This window comes from Drosophila simulans, chromosome 2R, assembly GCF_016746395.2.
Source record: "Drosophila simulans strain w501 chromosome 2R, Prin_Dsim_3.1, whole genome shotgun sequence".
In the NCBI taxonomy this organism is placed as follows: Eukaryota; Metazoa; Arthropoda; class Insecta; order Diptera; family Drosophilidae; genus Drosophila; species Drosophila simulans.
In genome coordinates, this window is record NC_052521.2 from 10,093,683 (window position 1) to 10,115,272 (window position 21,590).

The following is a 21,590-nucleotide window of genomic DNA, read 5'->3' on the forward strand; positions in this document are numbered from 1 at the left end:
TCAAAGGACATTTTTCGGGCATCTAACATCGAGTTTATTCATTGATTTTCTCTTAACTAGATGCGTTCTCTTTGCGGCTCTCTTCCCTGCTTGTTGCATGCTTCGGGCAGGTGGCTGCTCTCTTTGGCACTCTTTCCCGGCAACTCCCCCGCCAAATGTACCTTTGCCTTTACCGCAACTTCGTACTCGTCTGCTCTCTCGTGTTGGCCGAAGCGTGCCGAACGAAGCCGAGCATTCGGCATGGCAGCGAATAAAAGGAAGTGCCGAAGACGCGCCGCTTCAGTCCTTCGAAGAACGCCGCGTTGAAAACATCCTTCCCTTGGAAGGTGCTCTTGTGAACTCAGTGATATACTTCACCCAGTGCTGCGAGAGAACTTTCCGTGGACCAAAAGTGAAAAGCACAGCTAAGCCAAACCACAAGGATTAAGCCCGAGGCAACGCCTGGAATAATTGTAGCATTGTTTGCCAGCGCCTTTTTATAAGGTGTTTGACTGTCACGGCGCCGGAAAGTCGAGGAGAATCGTTTGTGTTTGTCGGCATGCGTGCCAGTTATTTGCATAAATTGCCCATCTAACTCGAGTCCCTTTTTTGTGCGGTGTGAATGAAAGATTGGCAAACATTCCCGGACCTCCAAAAAAAGAAAGTTTCGCGCGACCATTTAAATTGCCCTGCAACAATGGCAGCAGGTTCAAACGTTTTGTGGCCAATACTCCTGGCCGTGGTGGTGCTCCAGATTTCCGTGGCATCCGTGAGTGGAGCGGCCAGTGGTGGGGTAGTCCTTAGCGACGTGAACAACATGTTGCGCGATGCCAAGGTGGTGACCTCGGAGAAGCCCGTTGTGCACTCAAAACAGGAAGCGGAAGCGCCAGAATCCAGCGTGGAGCTGCTCCGCTTCGTCGATGATGACGAGGATAGCGAGGACATCAGCTCCATTGAACGGCAGGATGGCAGGACAATGGAGAGCAAAAAAATGGCCGATCAGGTGCGCCTGCTGACCAAGCAGCTCAACGCCCTGATGCTGCGGCGCCGCGAGGATTACGAGATGCTGGAGCACAATCTGCGCAAATCCCTGCGGCTCACCACGAATGCGAACAGCGTGGACGCCGACATGCGCAGCGAACTGAACCAACTCAGGTAAGCTGGCCAGGCTTAGCCCACCTGCTCTAAATCGAATTTGAATTTTTAATTTGCGACGCGCCGACAAAGACCCGCTCCATTGGTCAATGTCTCGCTGGCAATTTGTGGGCCTAGAAACTTGGCGCTAACTTTCCCGCAGTCACGTAGAACTTGTCGCCCAACTTTGGCCAACAAATTGATGGCCCTCTAAAGCGGGCAACAGTTTGTAAACGGGGTGAAAAATATAGCTTTCTTATTTGAGAGTCTAGTTTTAGTGTTAATCTATTTAAATTAAGTTGGACATATAAATTTGTACGCATGTTTTAAGGTAACTGCGGATTCATTTCATTTTGGCTATATCACACCTTTAAGCTAGTTAAAAGTAGAGTAAATAGATAGATTCATTTCCGCCCCTTTAAAGCATTTATATTCACGGCATATGTTCATTTTCTACGCAATCCCTTGCCTTGACTAATAGGTATATGATAGTCGACACACTCCTATCCGGCGTTCTCTCTTGTTATATCACTGTTTTTCCCATCTTCCCTGGACAAGGCTTGCAATTATTTACGACTGTTGTGACAGCGAAAACTTCAGTTTTTCCCTCCATTTTGCGACTCCTTCAACTTTTTCATTCGTGGCCAGTGCAATGAAGAAGAGAATTCCTATGCGGCACATGATTGTGCTCCACTAATTCAGACAAATATGTGATGGGGAAACGCAGGAAGCGGCAGGATAAGACATCTAATCAGAGCAAAGACACGAGCCAGTGGCCCAGCCCAAGTTTGCGTAGCATTCGTGATTTGTTTTGTTGTCAATGTCATGGGCTGACTAATAATGATTGTCTCATCGAGCTGAACGCACACATATATCAGTTTCGCCAGCGCCACTACCGGACTACCCACTACCATCTATCCGGTATACCATCTTCTGTGTGGCAGCGTAAAAAAAATACGTAAAAATGGCACACTCTTAATTTACTGAACAAATAGCCAAGGTTAGCCCGTTGTTGTTGCTGTCGTGGACATCGTAAACTTTGTCAGTGACACCGTAAATAATTCAGCACACGCTCGTGTTTATACACTCCATATACATATGAGGAGTGTGCCTTGCAGAAGGGACTTGTCCATGGAGATGGAGCTGGAGCTGGGGCTGGAGCTCCCAACTCCCAAGGCAAACGCCAGTCAAACGTCATGTCAGTTGTGGTTTATGTGATCCACTATCTCCGCCGCCCACACAAAACCGACCACAGTACGTACCTTCGACCGACATTCACTTACCACACACTTACCGCCCACTTTCCGCCCACCGCCCACCTGGATCAGCTTTAGCCGCAGTCCGCTCAGTCGGACAACATCATTATCTGATTGAGCTGAATAGCGTGTTGGGCAGGTCCACTCTGTTGATTTGATAACAAGATTCGCTTCCAAAAGTTACACCGCTGCGTCCAATTTGGTAATTAAACTGGAAAAAATCAGAAAATCCAGATGCGAACACCATCAGACGTCATCAAATCAGGTCCGATGAAGTTCGGCATTTGCAGTGTTCATGTTGCGTTTTCAATTTGCTCGCTTGTCATTGACAGCATTTTCAATTTTCCGTTGAATGACAGTCAGTTTTTTTTGGTCGGAAAAAGCTGGTACGGCAGCCAAGCGAAAAATTGCCAGGCGAAAAGGGAAATTCGGTTGGTTTGGCATTACTACAAAAGTTGCCAATGGGCAGGGCTAGAAACTGTTATTTTTTTTAGGGCTAGTAATGCAAGTTTTTCAGCTCCGTGCTAGGAAACACATTTTTATTCTATTTGACATAGCAAATATTTGGCTATACATGTACATGTGGACTTTGGGCTTCCGGCAGTGCCTGGGTCAGTTACGGCTTTTGATGCCCCAACTTTGCAAGAACCCCGAACTGTTTTAATTAAATATTTAAGTAATTGTACGGAAAACGGAGAGCCAAACAAATCCATAACTTTTCATAGTCTGTCTGGATGGGGCCACAAAAACTTTTGCAAGCCATAAAATTAACAAAAAACGCCCACGCACAATGCAACAATTTGAAATATTACGTATACGCTGGCTGGCATGAATAAAAACCTAACCGAATGTGATGTATGTATATGTACATCCCACAGTCACGGGGATGGGGAACACAACTTTTCTTTGGACCACTTTATTTTTGTCTTGTTGCCGGTTGGGTTTTTTCTTTATGAAAATTTCATGTAGCTGTGCTCTTTTGACAGTGAAAAATAAAAGAACAGCGCCAGCTGCTCTGCTTCTTCTTCTTCTTCTGCTGCTGCCGCTGCTGCCTTTCGAAAAACAAAACTTTTTACCTACGCTCCGAATTTGTTCAGCTTCTTGCGGCTGTGCTTCCGTTTCCGCTTCCTTCCAACTGACTACTTTAATTGTCTGAAATGCCACAAAAATGCGTTTCGTTCGGTCTTGGTCTCATTGCGCTCTTATTTTTTGGTAGCTGGCAACTGCCACAAGTGCTACAACATTTTCATTTTCATTTTCATTCTGAGCATTTAAACAACGTTTTCACCCCAGCACTTGTTGTTTGCGGTCTGGTCGCACTTGATTTTTTATTTTGTATGTTTTCCGGCAAAGTTTGCCATCGCCATTTGTGAATTTCTGTCCACTGTCCGCATGATTTCTGTGATTTCCGTTTGTCGACAATGTTCGATGCTGGTGAAATAATCTCGCAGAGCTTAAATTAAACGCTCGATGGAAATTTAGCGGTATCGAGGTGGGGCTGGAGCATGATTGAGTGCAGGTCGAAATCCCATTAGTGGACCGCACGCCAGCCGCATTGGCAATTAAGTTAGCCGACAGCCTGAAAATGTCCATTTAAATTAGATTTCCTGGCCAGAGTGTAGCAATTAAAGCATTACCTGTCCCCTGCTAATTAGAGACTTATTAAATTCTTTCCCCTTTTCAGGGACGAGCTGGCCGCGCTGCGCTCCTCGCAGAGTGGCAACAAGGAGCGCTTGACCGTCGAGTGGCTGCAGCAGACGATCTCCGAGATTCGCAAGCAGCTGGTGGATCTGCAAAGGACGGCCAGCAACGTGGCCCGGGATGTCCAGCAGCGCAGCTCCACCTTCGAGGATCTGGCCACCATTCGCAGTGACTATCAGCAGCTTAAGTTGGATCTGGCGGCTCAGCGCGAGCGCCAGCAGCAGACGGAGGTCTATGTCCAGGAACTGCGCGAGGAGATGCTCCAGCAGGAGCAGGACTTCCAGCACGCCCTTGTCAAGCTGCAGCAGAGGACTCGCAAGGACGGCACATCCGCCAGTGTGGAGGAGGAGAGCGGTAGCCAGGAAGCCAACCAGGAGGTGAGTACCCGCTTTATGCTAATCATCAGATAAGCACGCGACGGCCGAGGTGAAACAGTCGTGCACTGGGAAAAATACTAAATGATATGAATACAATTTAAAAGCTGCGTACAGAAGAGTCTTAGACTAGAATATTAAAAAGAACATTTTCAATTCATCGTTGATTGTATAGTATAGTATAGTATAGTATAGTATGAATAGTATATACAATTCTGTTTCTCCCAGTGTATCCTTTTATGACCCCCGAAAGAAAGCCGCTGGTTTGTTTTGTTTCTCCTTTAAGTGCGTCCCATAAAGCGGCCACCAACGTGGCGGGCCATTATCTGGCCGTTTTATGCCTTACTTTATACGCCAGGTGAAGAGCGCTAAAGGTTGTGGCAGATAGGAGGTAGGAGGTGGGTGGTGGGTGGTGAGCGTGGGGCGGCACGATGTGCTAACGAGTGGGTCCAAAATCGCAATCCGCCTTTTAGCCCGCCGTTTTAACGGCCCGCCACACACACACACACATGTTGGCCAAATTACTCATACGCACCGCAGGACGTTGTCGTATTTAATATTTAATGTCAGACTCGACCGTCCCTGGCAGCCACTTAGGCCTCACGTTCAATGCCTTAATGTCCTCCTGGGCCTCCGGGCGACTCATAAAGAGATTGCTGCAAATGATGGAGCCATGATCAGTGGCATCCTTTCGTCAAAATCCCAGCATACTTACTGGGGCTCTCATGTCGGGCTTACAGTGAATGATGTGGAGTTCTCGAAATCGGATCTGCATATGAAGGACTCGAACTCGGACTTGGACTTGTACCGACTCCGACTCGTATGCTCCCACATCCTATGTGCAAGGATGTAAGGACTCGACACCCTACCGGCTCCTTAATTATAATTAATGTCAATAAAGGGCTTGCAGCAGCAACAGCAGCAGCAACCTCAACAATGGAGCGAAAACAAAGGCAGCTGGCAAGGGTGGGGAGCCATGGCGATGGAAGGGCAGCCAGGTAACCAGCTCCAGGTTGCTTCATTAAAAGGATTATGCGTCAGACCGCTCCAATATGAGAATGCGGTAACGTCGTTCGACCATCAACGAAATATGTCAGTGGGGCCCTGATGCCCCTCATCCCCCATGTTGGTCCTACCCCCCTTTAAACTGGTTTGGCAGCCACCTGTTTTGATCTGCTTGCTGGCTGGTTGTTGGCTGGTTTTGCCGTTCCTCCAGCGTTATTCAGTCGTTTCGCTCCACTTTGAAGTTTGGCTTAAGCGAAATTTGCTTGCTTAGAAGCAGAATGTGTACACTTCTTGCCAGCGAATTCGCTGGCTTGGCTGGAAATTGTATATGTGCTCCATTCTCCCACAAAGCCGAGAAAATTTCGACGAGCTGACGCAATTACTTGCGAGTCTCAAAGGGCAAAATAGAAATTTAAGAAGTATATGTGGGAATTCAAAGGGAAAAATAAATCGTTTCGACTTCGGCTTTTGGTTTTCATTCAGCCGACTTTCAAAGCTAACGTGGTATTTTTAAAGCATAAATAAAGTCGCGAAACATAATGTTTAATCCGACTTAAGCATTTTAAGTACAATAGTTAAATACGATATAGATATAGACGATTAGGTATAGTTTCAATTAACCCAGATGACCATGAAGCTTTGGTAATTCAACCCGATTCCCCCGAGATCAATTGACCATGGTCAACCTCCACTTTACGCAGGTCCAATATACCCTTGAGACGCCTTAAGTACAAGGAGGGGATTAAGTGCTCAGCCGAGCAGCTTAAGCGGCTTTCGCCGGACTTCGGCGCACACGCATCACATGCTGTTATCCATATATCCTCGCATCCCAGCAGCCTGGGTGTATGTTTATATATATATATATCATTAATGGGCAGGCCGTTGCCAAAATATAAAGCGAAATTGCTGAAAATTGCAAAACAAAAAGCAGGAAATCACCTTTTAATCGCCCTGAGTCAAAGGAGAGGCGGTTTTCGGGACAGTATGGATGGAGGGATTGCTATTCACTGGCCAGCTGCTTTTGGGAACTGGCTTAGGTTGACTCGATGGCTTGACTTGATGGACAGAACGCGCTGGAGGACCGGCCTTTGTCTCTTGACTTGCCAAGTTTTGGCAGCCGACAGCAGGAGTTGGAGCTGTCGAGTGGTGGATGGCGATGGTACAGGGTAGAAGGTAGCTGGAGCTGCGGCAGATGCTCTCGAGTGCTCCGATAATCAGTTCCCCTGCCACCTGCCTCGTATCCCCCTTCCCCCCTTTGCGGCACTTCGGCACAATTTGATCCTTTTCATTACTTTTTTCACTCTGTCTCGCTGGTTTCTTTCCCACCAAAACAAAAATAAAAAATCGTGGTGGGGGTTGCTTTTTGACCAACAAAACCAGTTCCTGGACTTTCTCATCACAAAAACCAAAAGCAATTTTTGAAAATTGTTATTATAGAAGCGCAGCAAAGCAGAAATTAGGTTAAATTAGAACAAAGAGCAAAAAGCAGATAACAAAGGCCAGGGAGCCGAAAATAGAAAGGGCAGCTGGAAAAAAGTGAAACATCTCAAGGATAACCAGCAGCAAAATAAATACAAATACAAACAATAAAACTGCACAGGTGGGCGCCACGAAAAATTAATACCAAAAAATAGACAATAATTTCCTTTGTGTGTGTGTGTGAGTGGATGGTTGAATTTAATCAACTTTCCTTTATTTGATTAGCCCGGAAAAATGTACAAAGCCAAAGCAGTAAAGTTATGCAAAAACCAAAAAAAAAAAAAGAAAAAACCTTGGGGGATTAAGCGAAAACCAGAGACAGAGGATTCGCAAAAATTGCTAGCGGAAATGTTAAAAGTAAAAAAAAATAAATAAAAAGCTACACAAGTAGGTAAAAGTTACCATGGAGATGCTAGACCTTCTCTAAGAATTAAATAACAATTTTTGGTTAAGCTTTCTGAAGCTTTTAAAGCTGAAGCATCTAAATTTCAGATTTGTATTTTGTCAAATAGCCATAATAATTCACGCAAATAAACACTAATTTAATGCACCTTGATAAATTAGCCGAATTAAGCTTGATTTAATGGGCATAGCCAAACTTTGCTTTATGTATTTATTTATTTCCCTGCTCAGATGTGATAACACTTGAACCCAAAAACATCTGCCGGTGACAGGGGAAAAGCCAAATATAATTTGCCAACTCTAATTGCAAACAGTCGGCAGATTGATGCCCTCCTGATATAAAACCGAATACTTATATGTATATATAAATAAACAATACATATGTGCTGAACCGACCATTCTGTGTAACAAATCGCTTTGATGAAAGCTGTCACTTGCAACAGTTGGGCCAGATATTCGAGCCGAAAGAGGGAAAAACACAAATGTTTATCATTGGTTATTGATGCTACTATATCTTGGGCGGGGGATTCCGGAATGGGGGCGTAGTGTATTGTACATATGAGGGACTGGCTGTTAAATTAGCAAGGCAAACAAATGCCAGGCACACAACGGCAGAGCGCCAGAAAACGAAGGAATCGAGGAGGAGCTGCAGGAGCTGGAGGAGCAGGAGCTATGGCAGCAGCCCCAAGGCAAACTGACACGGAGAATCCGGTTTCGGATATCTTTGTATGTCTGTTTTCGTACCCCCAACTACCAAAACTCCTCGCAGTGCCTGCCATTTTTACCTTATTTATGTTGATATTTGTTTTGCCTTTGTTTCATGTTACGTACGACCATCTCTCCTCCACTGGCAATTTGTTTGATTGTTGTCGAGCTGGTTTCTACCCTTTTGTATCGGTAAAATATACACTTCGCAGGAGTCAAGTTGTCTGTATTGAAACAATTGTCCTTTGCTTATATTTCCACATTTTCTTGGAAATTAAATACGGTTTCGAAGCATATTTGTGGTCTACATTGTAGTTTCAAATTATGCACACGCCTCTGCCACATTTCATCCAGAGGATCACGTTGACGTTGACTTTGAGGTACCGGCAACGAGCGTTTTTTGGCCCCCAAATGCGCATTAACTTAATGGCATTTTGTGGCGCCCAACGTCGACGCAGCCAGCCCACTTTTCCTCCTAGCTATCTGCCACTGAGCTCAACTTTTTCAAGCATCGCACAGAAGTCCTATTAAATTTTTACGACAATGCGCCGTGCAGAAGCCCAGAAACTGAACAGGAACAGATTTTTACTCTTTTTCCCATGCTCCATGCTCCATGCGCCATGCTGCAACCCCAAAAGCCGTTCCCATTTTCCATTTTCCCATACCCATCCCTCGTGGAATTGCTGTCGCGCTAATAGCAAATCCTTGTTAGCTTTCACTTAAGTACAACATGTAAAATGTTCACTTTTAATCCATGAAGCAGCCGGGCCAGCCCAGAAATTAATTAGTTCCCTTTTCCTGGCGCTTCGACTGCTCCTGTTCCTGTTCCCCTTCTGATCCTTTTGTTTATGACTTTGCACGAAAAACACTTGAAATATTTATGCTTCAATTTCGATTTCAATTAACGCGGCCATTGGCCAGTGCACACAAAACAAAAAAATTCACTTGTCTCTGTGGCGGCGAAATTTGAGCTACATAAATCACATTTAATTATACCGTTGATGGGCGAAATTTATATGCCAGTGCTGGCACCTTTCCGCCTTAGAAATATATATGTATACACCGCTATAGCAAACACGTTTGCCCGAATATATATTGAGGATTGCTCCGTTTTGATGGCCACTTCCCCGTCTCGGCCAGAGTTCATATAAAACGCGAACGTGTCGTATTAGCCGCGTTCGTGACCTTTCGCATAAAACAACGCCAAGGCTGAAGCAGCGCCACCCACTCAACCGCCCAACCACCACCCACTGCACCCCGACGAAACGTGCGTGAAGGCAAAGCAAACAACGGAGCGAAGGAAAAGCGGGAAAAGCGGAAAAAGCAGTGGCTGCGCCACCAATGAAAACATTTTCACAGCGGCCCAAAGTGTTCGATGCCGATGAGGCACAAACGCAACTTTGGCATAAATATTCATGAATGTTTTCCATATTTTCGGTGGTCTTTTGTTCGCTTTTTTTTTCTTCTGGCAAGCAATAATTGAATTCGTTGCGGGAAATGGTCAAAAATTTCGGAAAATATAATTTGCTATCGAGTCTTTGGCAGTAAGTCAAATTGTGAGTCGATTTAGGGATTTCCAAAAATAACCAAATCTTTGAAATCGACTTACGATTTTTCTTTTCGCTTAGCATATTTTTTATGCATTTATTTAATTGGAAAATGTACAGCATTTCAAGGTTGACTAATTGGGATTAGAATGGAGAAGAAAAGTAAAATCTACCATTGAAAAGGGGTTGCAAGGAAACGGCATAATTGCTTTTATTTTATGTTTTATGTTGATGGCCCCTTTTTGCAGTATACTCGTATACAACATGGTTTCTTTGCGCACTCACTCATTGAATTCATTAGCAGGACACTTTCTGCCGCCCTTTGTCCCCGCCAGCAGCATCCTTTATTAGTCAATTACCCAGGACATTTCTATGACTGATGGCCACGAACATAAATGAAAAGGATGCCCTGGGGCGGCAGATATGTAGAATAGATCCTGTGGCGTTGGGGGCGCACTCATTCACGGCGCCGGCTGAATGTGACCCAAATGGCATTACCTTGGTTTACAGCTGCTCGCTGCTGTCACTCAGCAAAATTATTTCTATGCATATTGTATGTTTGTGGAAATTTATGCAGCTTTTACCACCGAGAGCTAGGAGATGCACGGTGGGCATGTGGATACGGATGGGGTTTGGGGCTGAGATTGGGGTTGGGGTTGGGCATGCTGATATGCGGATGTGGATGCAAATCCACCCACGCCACGCGGCACCAGCAGCAGCAGCAGCTCCGGGGATTTACACGCTTTTGGGCAAAAGCTGCAGCTTGAGCTGGCTGCGTAGCTGCAGCTGACATTATTGTGGCACGCTCTGCCTGCCGCCTGGTTATGAAATGCATTTATAATAAATGGATTTAGCATTCAATTCCCGGCACATAATCCCAGCCAGCGCAGCGACAATAGAATCTCAGCCAGCTTAACAGCTCTCCCCACGAGTCATCCTTATCATGGCTCTTCCCCATACTGAAGAATGTAATGAAATGTGGGTGGCACTGGGTCAGTTTGCGCCAAGGCATCATTCTTAGTGTCTTGACTTGCAATTTTTGCTTTGAATGAACTTTTAACTTATGAAGGTTACTTAACATATTTTACAACAAAGTGATCATTATTGTTTGGAATGCATAAGTTATGTAATATCTTTCTAATGTTTCCTTATTTTCCTTTCAGCAAACTGGACTTGAATCCACTGCTGATCACAAGCGTCGCCATTGCCGTTTCCAGAGCGAGCAGATCCACCAGCTGCAACTGGCCCAGCGGAACCTGCGCCGCCAGGTGAACGGATTGCGCTTCCACCACATCGACGAGCGGGTTCGCAGCATCGAGGTGGAGCAGCATAGAATTGCCAATGCCAACTTTAACCTGAGCAGCCAGATCGCTTCGCTGGATAAGCTGCATACCTCGATGCTGGAGCTGCTCGAAGATGTGGAGGGCCTGCAGACCAAGATGGATAAGAGCATTCCGGAGCTGCGGCACGAGATCTCCAAGCTCGAGTTCGCCAATGCCCAGATCACCTCGGAGCAGAGTCTGATCAGGGAGGAGGGCACCAATGCGGCACGATCCTTGCAAGCCATGGCTGTGAGTGTGAGTGTCCTGCAGGAGGAGCGCGAAGGCATGCGGAAGCTGTCCGCCAATGTGGATCAGCTGAGAACCAATGTGGATCGATTGCAGTCTCTGGTCAATGATGAGATGAAGAATAAGGTGAGTTATGGCCACATTTGCAATGCATCTATCATACACTAAATTCCTTTAATAAAATTGAATTCCATATAGTAACTCTTTATTAAATCTTCAAAACTTTTGTTCGCTATTTTACTTTTAAGTTCTTTAATGCTGGCCCCTGGCTAACTGAGATTTTCAATTATTTCCCGTCCCGCACACAGCTCACCCACCTGAACAAGCCCCACAAGCGACCACATCATCAGAATCTCCAGCCGCAGACGCCGCAGGATGATTCCCCCATTGACTCCGTCCTGGCCGAAACCCTGGTCAGCGAGCTTGAGAACGTGGAGACCCAGTACGAGGCCATCATTAACAAACTGCCGCACGACTGCAGCGAGGTGCACACCCAAACAGACGGACTGCATCTGATTGCGCCCGCCGGCCAACGGCATCCGCTGATGACGCACTGCACCGCCGATGGATGGACGACGGTGCAAAGGCGGTTCGATGGCAGTGCCGACTTCAACCGCTCGTGGGCGGATTATGCCCAAGGATTTGGGGCGCCTGGCGGTGAGTTCTGGATTGGCAACGAGCAGCTGCATCACCTGACCCTGGACAACTGCAGTCGGCTGCAGGTGCAAATGCAGGACATCTACGACAACGTTTGGGTGGCCGAGTACAAGCGATTCTACATATCCTCGCGAGCCGACGGCTATCGGCTGCACATTGCCGAGTACTCTGGCAATGCGTCGGATGCACTGAACTACCAACAGGGCATGCAGTTCTCGGCCATCGATGACGATCGGGACATCTCGCAGACGCACTGTGCTGCTAACTATGAGGGTGGCTGGTGGTTCTCTCATTGCCAGCACGCCAATCTCAATGGGCGATACAATCTGGGCCTGACTTGGTTCGATGCCGCTCGCAACGAATGGATAGCGGTCAAGTCAAGCCGGATGCTGGTCAAGCGCCTGCCCGCCGTCGAGTGCCAGGCGAATGCCAGTGCCAGTGGCGCCTTTGTTTCCGTTTCCGGTTCGGCTGCTGATGCTGCGCCGTCGAGCGGTGCAACAACAACAACAGCAACAGCAGCGCCGGCGACGGTAACGACGCCGAAAACCAACAACAGTGTGGTCCAGTTCGTGGCCGCCGGGCAGGCGTAAGTGAGCTGATCCCGCCGTTAAACCGAGGGGATGAATACCGCTACAGTGAACCACCAGAGCCATGCCTACTATAGTTGGGAGTCCACTGTTTGTCTGTGGGAGGTGGATCTAAAAGATCGGTAGATAAGTGTAAAAAATAAACGGAAAATCGAATATCGAAGGCCGCCCTCCTTTACTCCCCCATTGTAAATACTCAGCACATAAGTTGTAGCATTAATCTTTCAAATGGAGCTTACACTAGGCGTATGCGTAATTTAGTTGGCAGCTGCCAGCCTCGTTTCAACCGTATAAATATTCAATTCTTTGGTCTTTCAACAAGATCTCATAGAGGCTTAAGTTCCGCGGTAGCATAAACAGAAGCGGGAGCAAAAGAGACAGAAAGGTGGTTAGAGAGAGAGAGCATATCATTTAAGAGAATGCAGAGTTAATGTCTAGATATAATCGTCCTGCCCCCAAAACTAAAACGAAAACTTAACTAGTTGTAACATGTAAGAGGCCTAATCTCGATTAGGCTCATCTCAGACAAATAATAAATATACAAACGGACTCGCGGAGAAGAGAACTTTCTAGCCTAAGTCACCATATCAGTCATATGCAGTATACATTTATTAGTTTAGTGTTGGTAAATGTACTTGTAATTGTTGTACAATATAATAGGGTATACGCATCCGTTTTCCCGCTTACTAAATATCTGCTTCAGTCCAAAACCAAACCGATTTCCCTAACACCCAACCCATGGAGTCGCATGCCAAAGAGATCAAGTCAGAAATAGAGAAACAGATCATATGCAAGTTTTTACGAAACACAAGAAACTGAAAACTATTTTCTGCAGTTTTGCATATACCAAAAATTAAATAAACGAACAAATGAAGTGAGCGAAGGGCAAAAACCATGAGAGCTAAAAAAAAGAAATGCATTTAGCCAGTAAGTTATGAACTATATATATTATGTATACATTAATTTTATGTCCAGTAAGTTTAAGCCAACTAAAAAAGAAAAGGAAAACCAGAAAGCTTGGCCCTTAGACCGGCGTATTTTACAATAAATGGATTGATGTGAAACGAAAAACCCGAAGGGATAAGGCAATCTTTTAATGGACTTTCGGGGGGGCTGCACAAGTAATCCATGTTTAATTAATTATAAGTGCCAAGCCAAACTAAATCGGGTGGATTTTAAATGGCATGATTTCACCCTGGCAGCCCCAGAAAATATGCACTCGTTATTCCACTTGCATTCACACGAACACATATGTAGCCACCTATAGTACATATAGATATGTATATATACATATATGTATGTATATATGTATGGGTAGCCGGAGGCGAATGGAGATGTATTTCAATTGAAAGATGTTCGCACCCGGAGTGCAGATGGAATAGTTATCGTTCTATTTCGTTTCTTTTCCACCAACTACCAGTGCTGGGGGCCATTTATCAGCACGTGAAAAGTTGCCAACTGCCAGCGAGGAACTTTAATAATGCAAAACTCAAACATTTTTCATCATCTCGTTATATTGAGACCTCTTCGTGGGCGGTGGGAGGGGCTGACCCCCGCCTTCCCTGACACGATGATCCCCTTATTTATGCATTTATTTTGTTGACATTCTGCAGTCAAAACTTGCTGAGCTGCAAATGGATAACTGACTCTTTCGGCTACTTGGTCTGCGTTCGAAAGTTCAAAGTGCCGACTCAACAAAAAAAAAAAAAAACGAGTTAAAAAATGCACAAAATCGGAAAGGAATGAGAAATGCATGGCAATTTTGTTATGCAAATGCGCCAGAGAGCATACAAATTGACAGCGAATGGAGGGCGCATTGGAATGTAGAACTCGTGACATTTATTTATTGAGATACAACGGACGGGATTTGGCCATTCGATTGCTTACACAGAAAAAAGATGAAATTTATACGACGATCCGATTGATTTGATTTTTCATTTCGATTCGAAGATGCGTATAAATAAAAGTTTCACTTTGCTAATACTGCCAAAAATCAACTCAACAGGCTACTCTATTTGTATAACCTGTGCATAATTTTTTTAGCGTGCACAAAAGTGGCTTTTAAATTCATTTCGAGATCCTACTTGGGGTCGGTCAGCCAGTCGAGAAGTCAACCAGGACTTTCTGCACCATTTAACCTGAGAGCGTCTTGCGAATGAAATCAAATTTGGTGTGAAGCCAAAGCGAATTGTTGTCCCAGCCGAGAAAAGAAAAAAAAAAAGGAACAAACGATGGCCAAAGAAATGAAAATTGCGTGCACAGTGGGGACCCAAAAAGGAAGCTGGCTCACCTCCAATGTAAATAAATGGCCAAATGGAGCAGCGGTTCGCACGCATTTAAAATGGAAATCATTTATGGTCGACAGAGCTCCATTCTCTCTCAACTTGCCACCCATTTGCATTTCCGGCAATTAACAAAGGACTTGAACGAGGACAATGCATCCTCGCAAAAACAAGCCAAGTGAACTCAGCTACGAATTGATGCGGGCTGCTCTAGGGAATTTTTGTAATTTTAAATTGTTTAATTTATAAGATTTTTATTATGAAATTATATGGATCTCCTTTTTTTCAGATCTGCTCCTCTTTTCGTTTTCCTTTCGGATGCATTTTTATGGAATGTGCAACATGGCGTATGCGCAATTAAAATGCCAGCCAGCGCTTACACATAATTATCATAATTAATACGAAGCCTTGTAATCGACCAAAACCAGCTCAAAACTCTGGGAGAACAACAATAATTTAAACGATTATACACATCTACACATATATGGGGCATATGTATGCAAAATTTTACTCCATTCCATTTTATTATATGGCTGACACACATCTCAACGGTTTAATTAAAAGGCATAATGCCTTAAGCCCGTTGCCTCAGACTGAAAAAAAGTTACAATAAATTTTTACGACCCTAATGCGGAGCCCAAAATGACACAGAAAGAAGGGTGCCCCTGGCAAAGTGGGTGCAGTTTTCGGAGGGCGGGGGGCAGGACCCGCAGGGCCGCGGGGGCAAAGAGCAAACGCTTGTTAGCTTTCGCTTTTAATCAGCTCTGAGCGCGTAGTTTTCCACGTCTTCTTGCGGCACAGCCAGATAATGTGCCCCACCACCCCCTCATACGCATATATACTTATGTGTGGAGTGGGGATTGGGGGAAATATATGCTAATTTTAATTAGCTGGAAATTTACATATGCCACGCACACTATCCTGCCAGCTCGTTTGCTCTTTTTTGAGGACACCAGCGTGACAATGCCAGAATTTGGATAGACGCTTTCAAACGCCTCCCGGCGAGGCGGCTAATTCAATAGTTCGGTGGAGCAAAAAGTTGGCTAACAGATTTATTTAATTAAATGGGATTATGCTGGGAAGCGACTCCACAGCGAACCTATGCTGTGGGTATTTTAAAATTAACAACTGATTTATTTAATTTAAAAAGTTTATATAGCATCTGCAATTTCACTTTAGCTTATAATTATTTGGCTTTTAATTCTTAAATGGCCATTTGTTTAAACGTCATTGGCAGTGTTTCAAATTAAAATGCAACTATTAAGTGCCTGATAATACCAATAATTGTCAATCGGATTTTGGCCCAAAGGTGAAAATTGCATAAAGTTGCAAATCAGTGTCACCACACAACTTATTTTAAGCCGTTTATAGTATTTCTCAATTAAAAGCGACATTTAAATTAGATTAAAATGGCAATGTATGATTTATTTAAATATTTGTTTCAAAGAATCACTATGTATGCCACAGGCACACACTAACCTGGTCGCATTTTCTCACACCCTTTGAATCCTTCTTAATCTCCAGTCGGGGAGCAAACAAAACGCAAAAGCAATCTTTCCTTTGTGCCACGTCTCGAAAGTCTGAAGAGATCCTTGCCAGCACAGCCTATTTGCTGCTGTTTGCTCCTTTTGAGGACCTTTGCTTTTTCGAGGGTAAACGCTGCAGTGCCAGAGGTGGAGAACTTTGCAAGACTGAATAAAAGTCGGCCTAGAGTCTTATTGTTTTCTGGTTTTTATCTGAAAGCTGCCGCTGCTGCTGCTGCCTCAGCTCTGTCACTCCAGGTCCTGTGAAGTTGGCGATTATTGTTGCAAACTTAGTTGACAACTTGCCTGCTCGTCCTGCCAGCTGCACCGCCCACTTATCGCCACCCACCCCAAGGCCATGCAGATGATGGGCCGCCGAGCGTAATAAGGCCGAAGCCCAGGGAAAGAGGAAGTCTAGTGAAAATAAACAGTCGGACAGCCAAGTTGGGCATAGTTGAGCTTCTCGGCATCTCAGCTTCGCAGTCTTGCAGTTTCCCAGTTTCCCAGTTCATAGTTTGCCTGTTGTCTCCCCATTGTCCTGGCCATTCTTTATTTTTCAGTCCTTCCACTCCGGCTCTATATTATTATTATGTCCTGGCCCGGACTGCACAAAGTTTTGCCATTCTCTAACGACTTTGAATTTTTAATAATACCCCGCTGGAGCTTAACAATTTTGCCATCGTTCGGTTGAAGCGGCTTAGCTTTGTTACCAATTTAATGCATTTCTTGGTTGACGGAAATTGAATATCCGTTAAGATATATTAACAATTTATGCCGCCCTGATTGCCGACCCCCACCCAATGCGGGTGCGGAATGAGGAGATCTATGCCTTTTTCTTTGCAGGAAAATTGAAAACGAAACGGAACGGAACCAAAGCACACAGATACTGTACACGAACGAACGGTAGCTGTGGCAAGAGAGCAGTCATCATCAGGGCCATAATGAGCAAGTCAATAGCCGGGCGGGCCAGCAGCAAAGGGAAAGGGAAAAGTCGAGGGAAAAGCCAGGCAATCGATGAGGGAGCAAGGAAAATGCCGGCTGCCAGCAGTCATGCAGCGACGTGCGATAAAAAGCAGATTGCAATTTGTTTTACTGATTTCCATGCTTTTGGCTTTATTTGCACGACGGAAACTTTCATTAACATCAAACAGAAACTGAAATTGAAGCAGTAATGGCATCGGCAGCACTCCAAAGGATACAGCCATGGGGGAAAACTGGAAAAGCCGGTCGAAACGCACTTAAATCATGGCAAGAATGAGATCTACGGCATGCTTAAGTGGCATTGTATGTACATACATATGCGCATATACAGAATGCCATTATTAAGTTGCATCCTTCATTTGCTCAATTTGGCCATTTGACCATTTGACCATTTGGCCATTTAATTGATACGGCAAAAGGTCGTTGGTGATGGTAGACCCACTTGACACCTCACCAAATTCCAGAATTCTTTGGGCAAACATTTGAGCAACATAAATGCACAAGTCCTACAACCAATTAGTTGGCAAATAATGGAGAGAAATGACTTTTCATCTCTCGACCGCAAACAAAGTCCTTTTGTATTCCAGCCAGGACCTCCTGCTCTCAAATTTATGCATGGACTCGGGCCGGCAGGGATCCCAAGGAGTGGCGGACGACTCTTGTTTTGTGTTCCAAGTAATTTGAACAAATTTGCGAGACATTTTGTGGCCTCCGAGCAAATATTTCAGGCCGATGCTAACCACCCCATCATCATCATCATCATTGCTTGGCCAGGCCTTTTGCGGACAAAGGCCAATTAACTTAAATAATTAGCCAGAAGTTTTCGCCATCGGAGATGAATCTCAGCCTACGAGATGCTCAAGTAATTTCAATAAAATGTTATCATTCGGTTTGCTGTCGAGTTGCCAGGGAAAATCCAATCAATTATCGCCCAAGGGAAGCAAATTCGTACAGGAAAGTTAAAGGCCCAGGGAAACATGGGAAACAAGCTGCGCCGCCAACCACAAAGAGTTGAAGTCGACGAGGAGGTGAGACACGAGCGCCCCCAGAAGAAGCCACCATCGTCATGGCCCTTCTGGCGCCTGGTCTACTGGCTGGGAGTTCTCATCATGGTCGTCGGCATCGGTGTGGGCATGTACTTCACCCTCAAGACGGACTTCGGTGAGTGCTCCTCCTACGACGTCCGTTGCGATTGAGTGCTCCTGGCGATATAGAAACTTCCACGGAAATGGCGGAATTCATTACCCATTGAACTTTAACTAATTTGGAGCAGCTTTGCCTGCGAAAGCGATTGTTCTACATTTAGCGAGAGTAAGTATGCCATCAGATATTAAAGTAAACTATTTAAAATTATTTCCCAAATTAGATTTAATTAAAACTTGTATGCCAGTTATGTTTTCTGGTCGAAACATCAGTTTGATCTTTTTACTTTTTATCATCGCAGCTTACATTTTATATATACTCCACGGAATTGGTAAAGATAATTAATATTGGGTTTGTAATACTATATACAGAGGTGGTCAAAAGTATTTTCACAACGCACAATATTTGCAAACTTCAACTTCTTTTTGTTATATGTCTTCTTGTTGTTGTCCGATTTGCCTGAAATAGTTCTTATCGCTTAGCTTGATCTATGCAGAAGGTAGTCGAAAAGAAATACGAAAGATAACGGTTCATAGTACAAAGCTTAAAGCAAAAGAAAATATGCATGCAAGTTGTCAATAGTATTTTCACATGTTTATTGCGCTTCAAAAGTATTTTCACTCAACTTAATTTAGTAAATTTCAGCTTAACATCTAATTTCAACATAAGAATTTCTTTATTTTATATAAATACAATACTAATATTTTGTAACACCACCTTTGGCATCAATAACTGCTTGAAGTCTTTTTGGTATTGACCTTACCAAAGTTTGTGCAAATTCTAATGTCAATTTGGACCAAATCTCCGCTATTTCAATGATGGCTCCCTCTCGTTTTCTATTTTTATCAATAGTTCGTTGGTTTTTAATAAAAGCCCAAACGTTTTCAATGATATTAAGGTCTGGGCTTTGGGGGGGCCACGGAAGAACCGCCAGACTAAGGTCGTTTAAAAATTTTGTTGGTATCCTTCCCTTATGGCATGGAGCATTGTCCTGCTGAAGAATCCATTCAGTAGTTGGAAAAAGTCTATTTCCAGACGTAAAAGCATGGTTGTTTAAGATAAGAAGGTATCCGTTCTGATTTAAAGTTCCTTCTATCGGTACCAAGTCTCCGAATCCATAATAGGAAAGACATCCCCAAAACATGACTGTGCCCCCACCAAATCTATTGGTTGGCTGGGCTGCCAAATGCTTTTGATTATTTTTCAAATGCATAAAATGCTTGCTGTATGACCCCTGGTACTGAAATGCAGACTCATCAGTCCATAAAATATTAAACCAAAAGTCAAGAGGCTTCTTAACATATTCCAACGCAAATCGAAGACGTTTTGTTTTGTTGGTTGGTGTGATCTCAATCGTTTTGCGAACAACGTATGTCTTAAAATCAGCTTCTTTTAGCCTGCGACGAATTGTAGAACTACTAACTTGTTTGCCAATTGTATTTTTTGATTCTAAGGCAATTTTTACCGGACTGGCACTAGGATTCTTCGCCACAACTCCAAGTATTTGCCTGCATTGCCTGTGGTCCAGCACAGGTTTTCGGCCTGATCTTTTTTTATTTTTTAATGTGCCAACTGTATCAAACTTTTTTATTAAGTAGTAGACAGTTCTACGCGAAATTTGATATATTTCAGCTATTTTGGCCGCAGGTGTACCGGCTTTAAACCTAGCAACAATACCAGCCCGGGCCTCAACTGTTAACTCTTTTGTTTTGGGCATTTTATTTAATAACTGTAATAGGAAAATGATTAAATCTAATTTTTATTCAATAATTTAAATGTATTTAAGCAAACAAACCGGCACTTGTCACTCTAAACCAATCACTGAAGAAGAAATTGCGTTGTGAAAATAATTGTGATGCGACGAAACCGTGTGCAAATACTTCTGACAACTGATAAAGATCTCTTCATTTGCCTCTTCCTTGCGCATAGGAACATTTATTTTTTCAATTCTTCTTTCATCTGACTCTGCATAGGTTTGAATTTGCAAAAGCAAAAGTTTTTTTGCATTTCACCTCCCCCCACTTGCTGCACAAGCAACTGTTTGTGACCCATGCACAAAAATGCACTTTGTGAAAATAATTTTGACCATGACTGTATATTTCCTTGCAGTATAAACCAGCTTATCTTTTTGCAGTTTCATATGTAAAGTTATTCATTTGTCTGTTCTACTGTTTGAGTTGTGATATGCTAAGCTTGGTTATATCACTATCAACTTACGTGCAGTCCAATACTTGTCATACATGGATTCTTGCAGCTGGATCTTAATTAAAGCCGGATGAAACACACCCACCACTAGACCGCCTCCTTTATTGTTAACAATTACAAAAGCAAGGCCGAAGCCGCGCAATCTCCAGCAACACATGCAGATACATTTGTGCATGTAGATACGGGTGTATCTGTGATGCTATTCAAACTTATTGGAGCGCTTCCTTTTGATGGCGTTCTGGTTGACTCTTCAATGGCGAAACACTTTTTAGTTGAATGAAGCTAGTGAATGCACATATTTTGGGTTGCATATAAAAAATCCTACGATGATTCACTGCCCCTATTTATTTTGGTGTTAATTAACGAAGTGGCGAATGGCATTCATTGATAAAAGTGTATAACGATTTTTATTTCACATACAAAATGACTGCATTTGTAAATAAAATATCAATTTTAATTGAAACTCTAATTTTAATAAACAAGCTGAAATTGCACATTTATGGCACATTTTATTTAAATTACCAGCTTAGGAAGTTGATTACTTCTACTAAACGAGACAAAAGTTATTTATTTCTGTGCGTTCGGGGCTTTTCTTAAAACGACTTCTTATGAGGGGCCATCAGTCAAGGTCAAGCTTAACAAAGATTTGTCGGCAATTCGAGCTTTTATTTCTTTGACACTTGCCAGACTTCCTTCGCTCGCACACAGCAGGTGAAATATAAATAAACTTTTTAATGAACTTTAAGATTTATTGCCAGCAGCAGCCGCAGCAAGTCAAGTCTGACACTTTGTGGCTTTAAATTTTCGGTCGGGAATGTGCTGCTTAGATAAATTATATAGCACAATATATCCCGAAGGCTCTGCTGGCTGACTGAATATTTTGAATGTGAGGAGCACCCTGCCCCACAACTATATATTCTGCAAATAATTGCACTCGGCCTTAGTTGAATAGAGCTAAGCTAGCCCACAAATAATATCTTAATGCTTGCTCTGCATTTTACGAGCTTCCATCCATTGGACGCACACACTGCGTATGCGTAATGTCGAAATAATATCATTAGT

General features: G+C 43.8%; 2 protein-coding genes and 1 long non-coding RNA gene across 3 annotated transcripts; 2 read left to right on the forward strand and 1 right to left on the reverse strand.

Moving 5' to 3' along the window:
* The first annotated feature begins 259 nt into the window (after positions 1-259).
* On the forward strand, positions 260-13,465 carry LOC6734224 (protein scabrous). Its single transcript, XM_016167954.2, has 4 exons — positions 260-1,134; positions 4,054-4,447; positions 10,746-11,276; positions 11,459-13,465. Exons 1-4 carry the CDS (start codon positions 602-604, stop codon positions 12,395-12,397), a joined length of 2,397 nt encoding a protein of 798 aa, XP_016027266.1. The 5' UTR covers positions 260-601; the 3' UTR covers positions 12,398-13,465.
* Positions 13,466-18,061: 4,596 nt separating this feature from the next.
* On the forward strand, positions 18,062-20,960 carry LOC27206166. Its single transcript, XM_016167955.3, has 3 exons — positions 18,062-18,491; positions 18,547-18,674; positions 20,458-20,960. Exon 1 carries the CDS (start codon positions 18,158-18,160, stop codon positions 18,374-18,376), a length of 219 nt encoding a protein of 72 aa, XP_016027267.1. The 5' UTR covers positions 18,062-18,157; the 3' UTR covers positions 18,377-18,491; positions 18,547-18,674; positions 20,458-20,960.
* LOC120284395 lies at positions 19,880-20,425 on the reverse strand. Its single transcript, XR_005543609.2, has 2 exons — positions 20,119-20,425; positions 19,880-20,052 (listed from the first exon to the last, which is right to left on the reverse strand). It is a non-coding gene; the product is annotated as an uncharacterized LOC120284395 (long non-coding RNA).
* Positions 20,961-21,590: the final 630 nt, after the last annotated feature.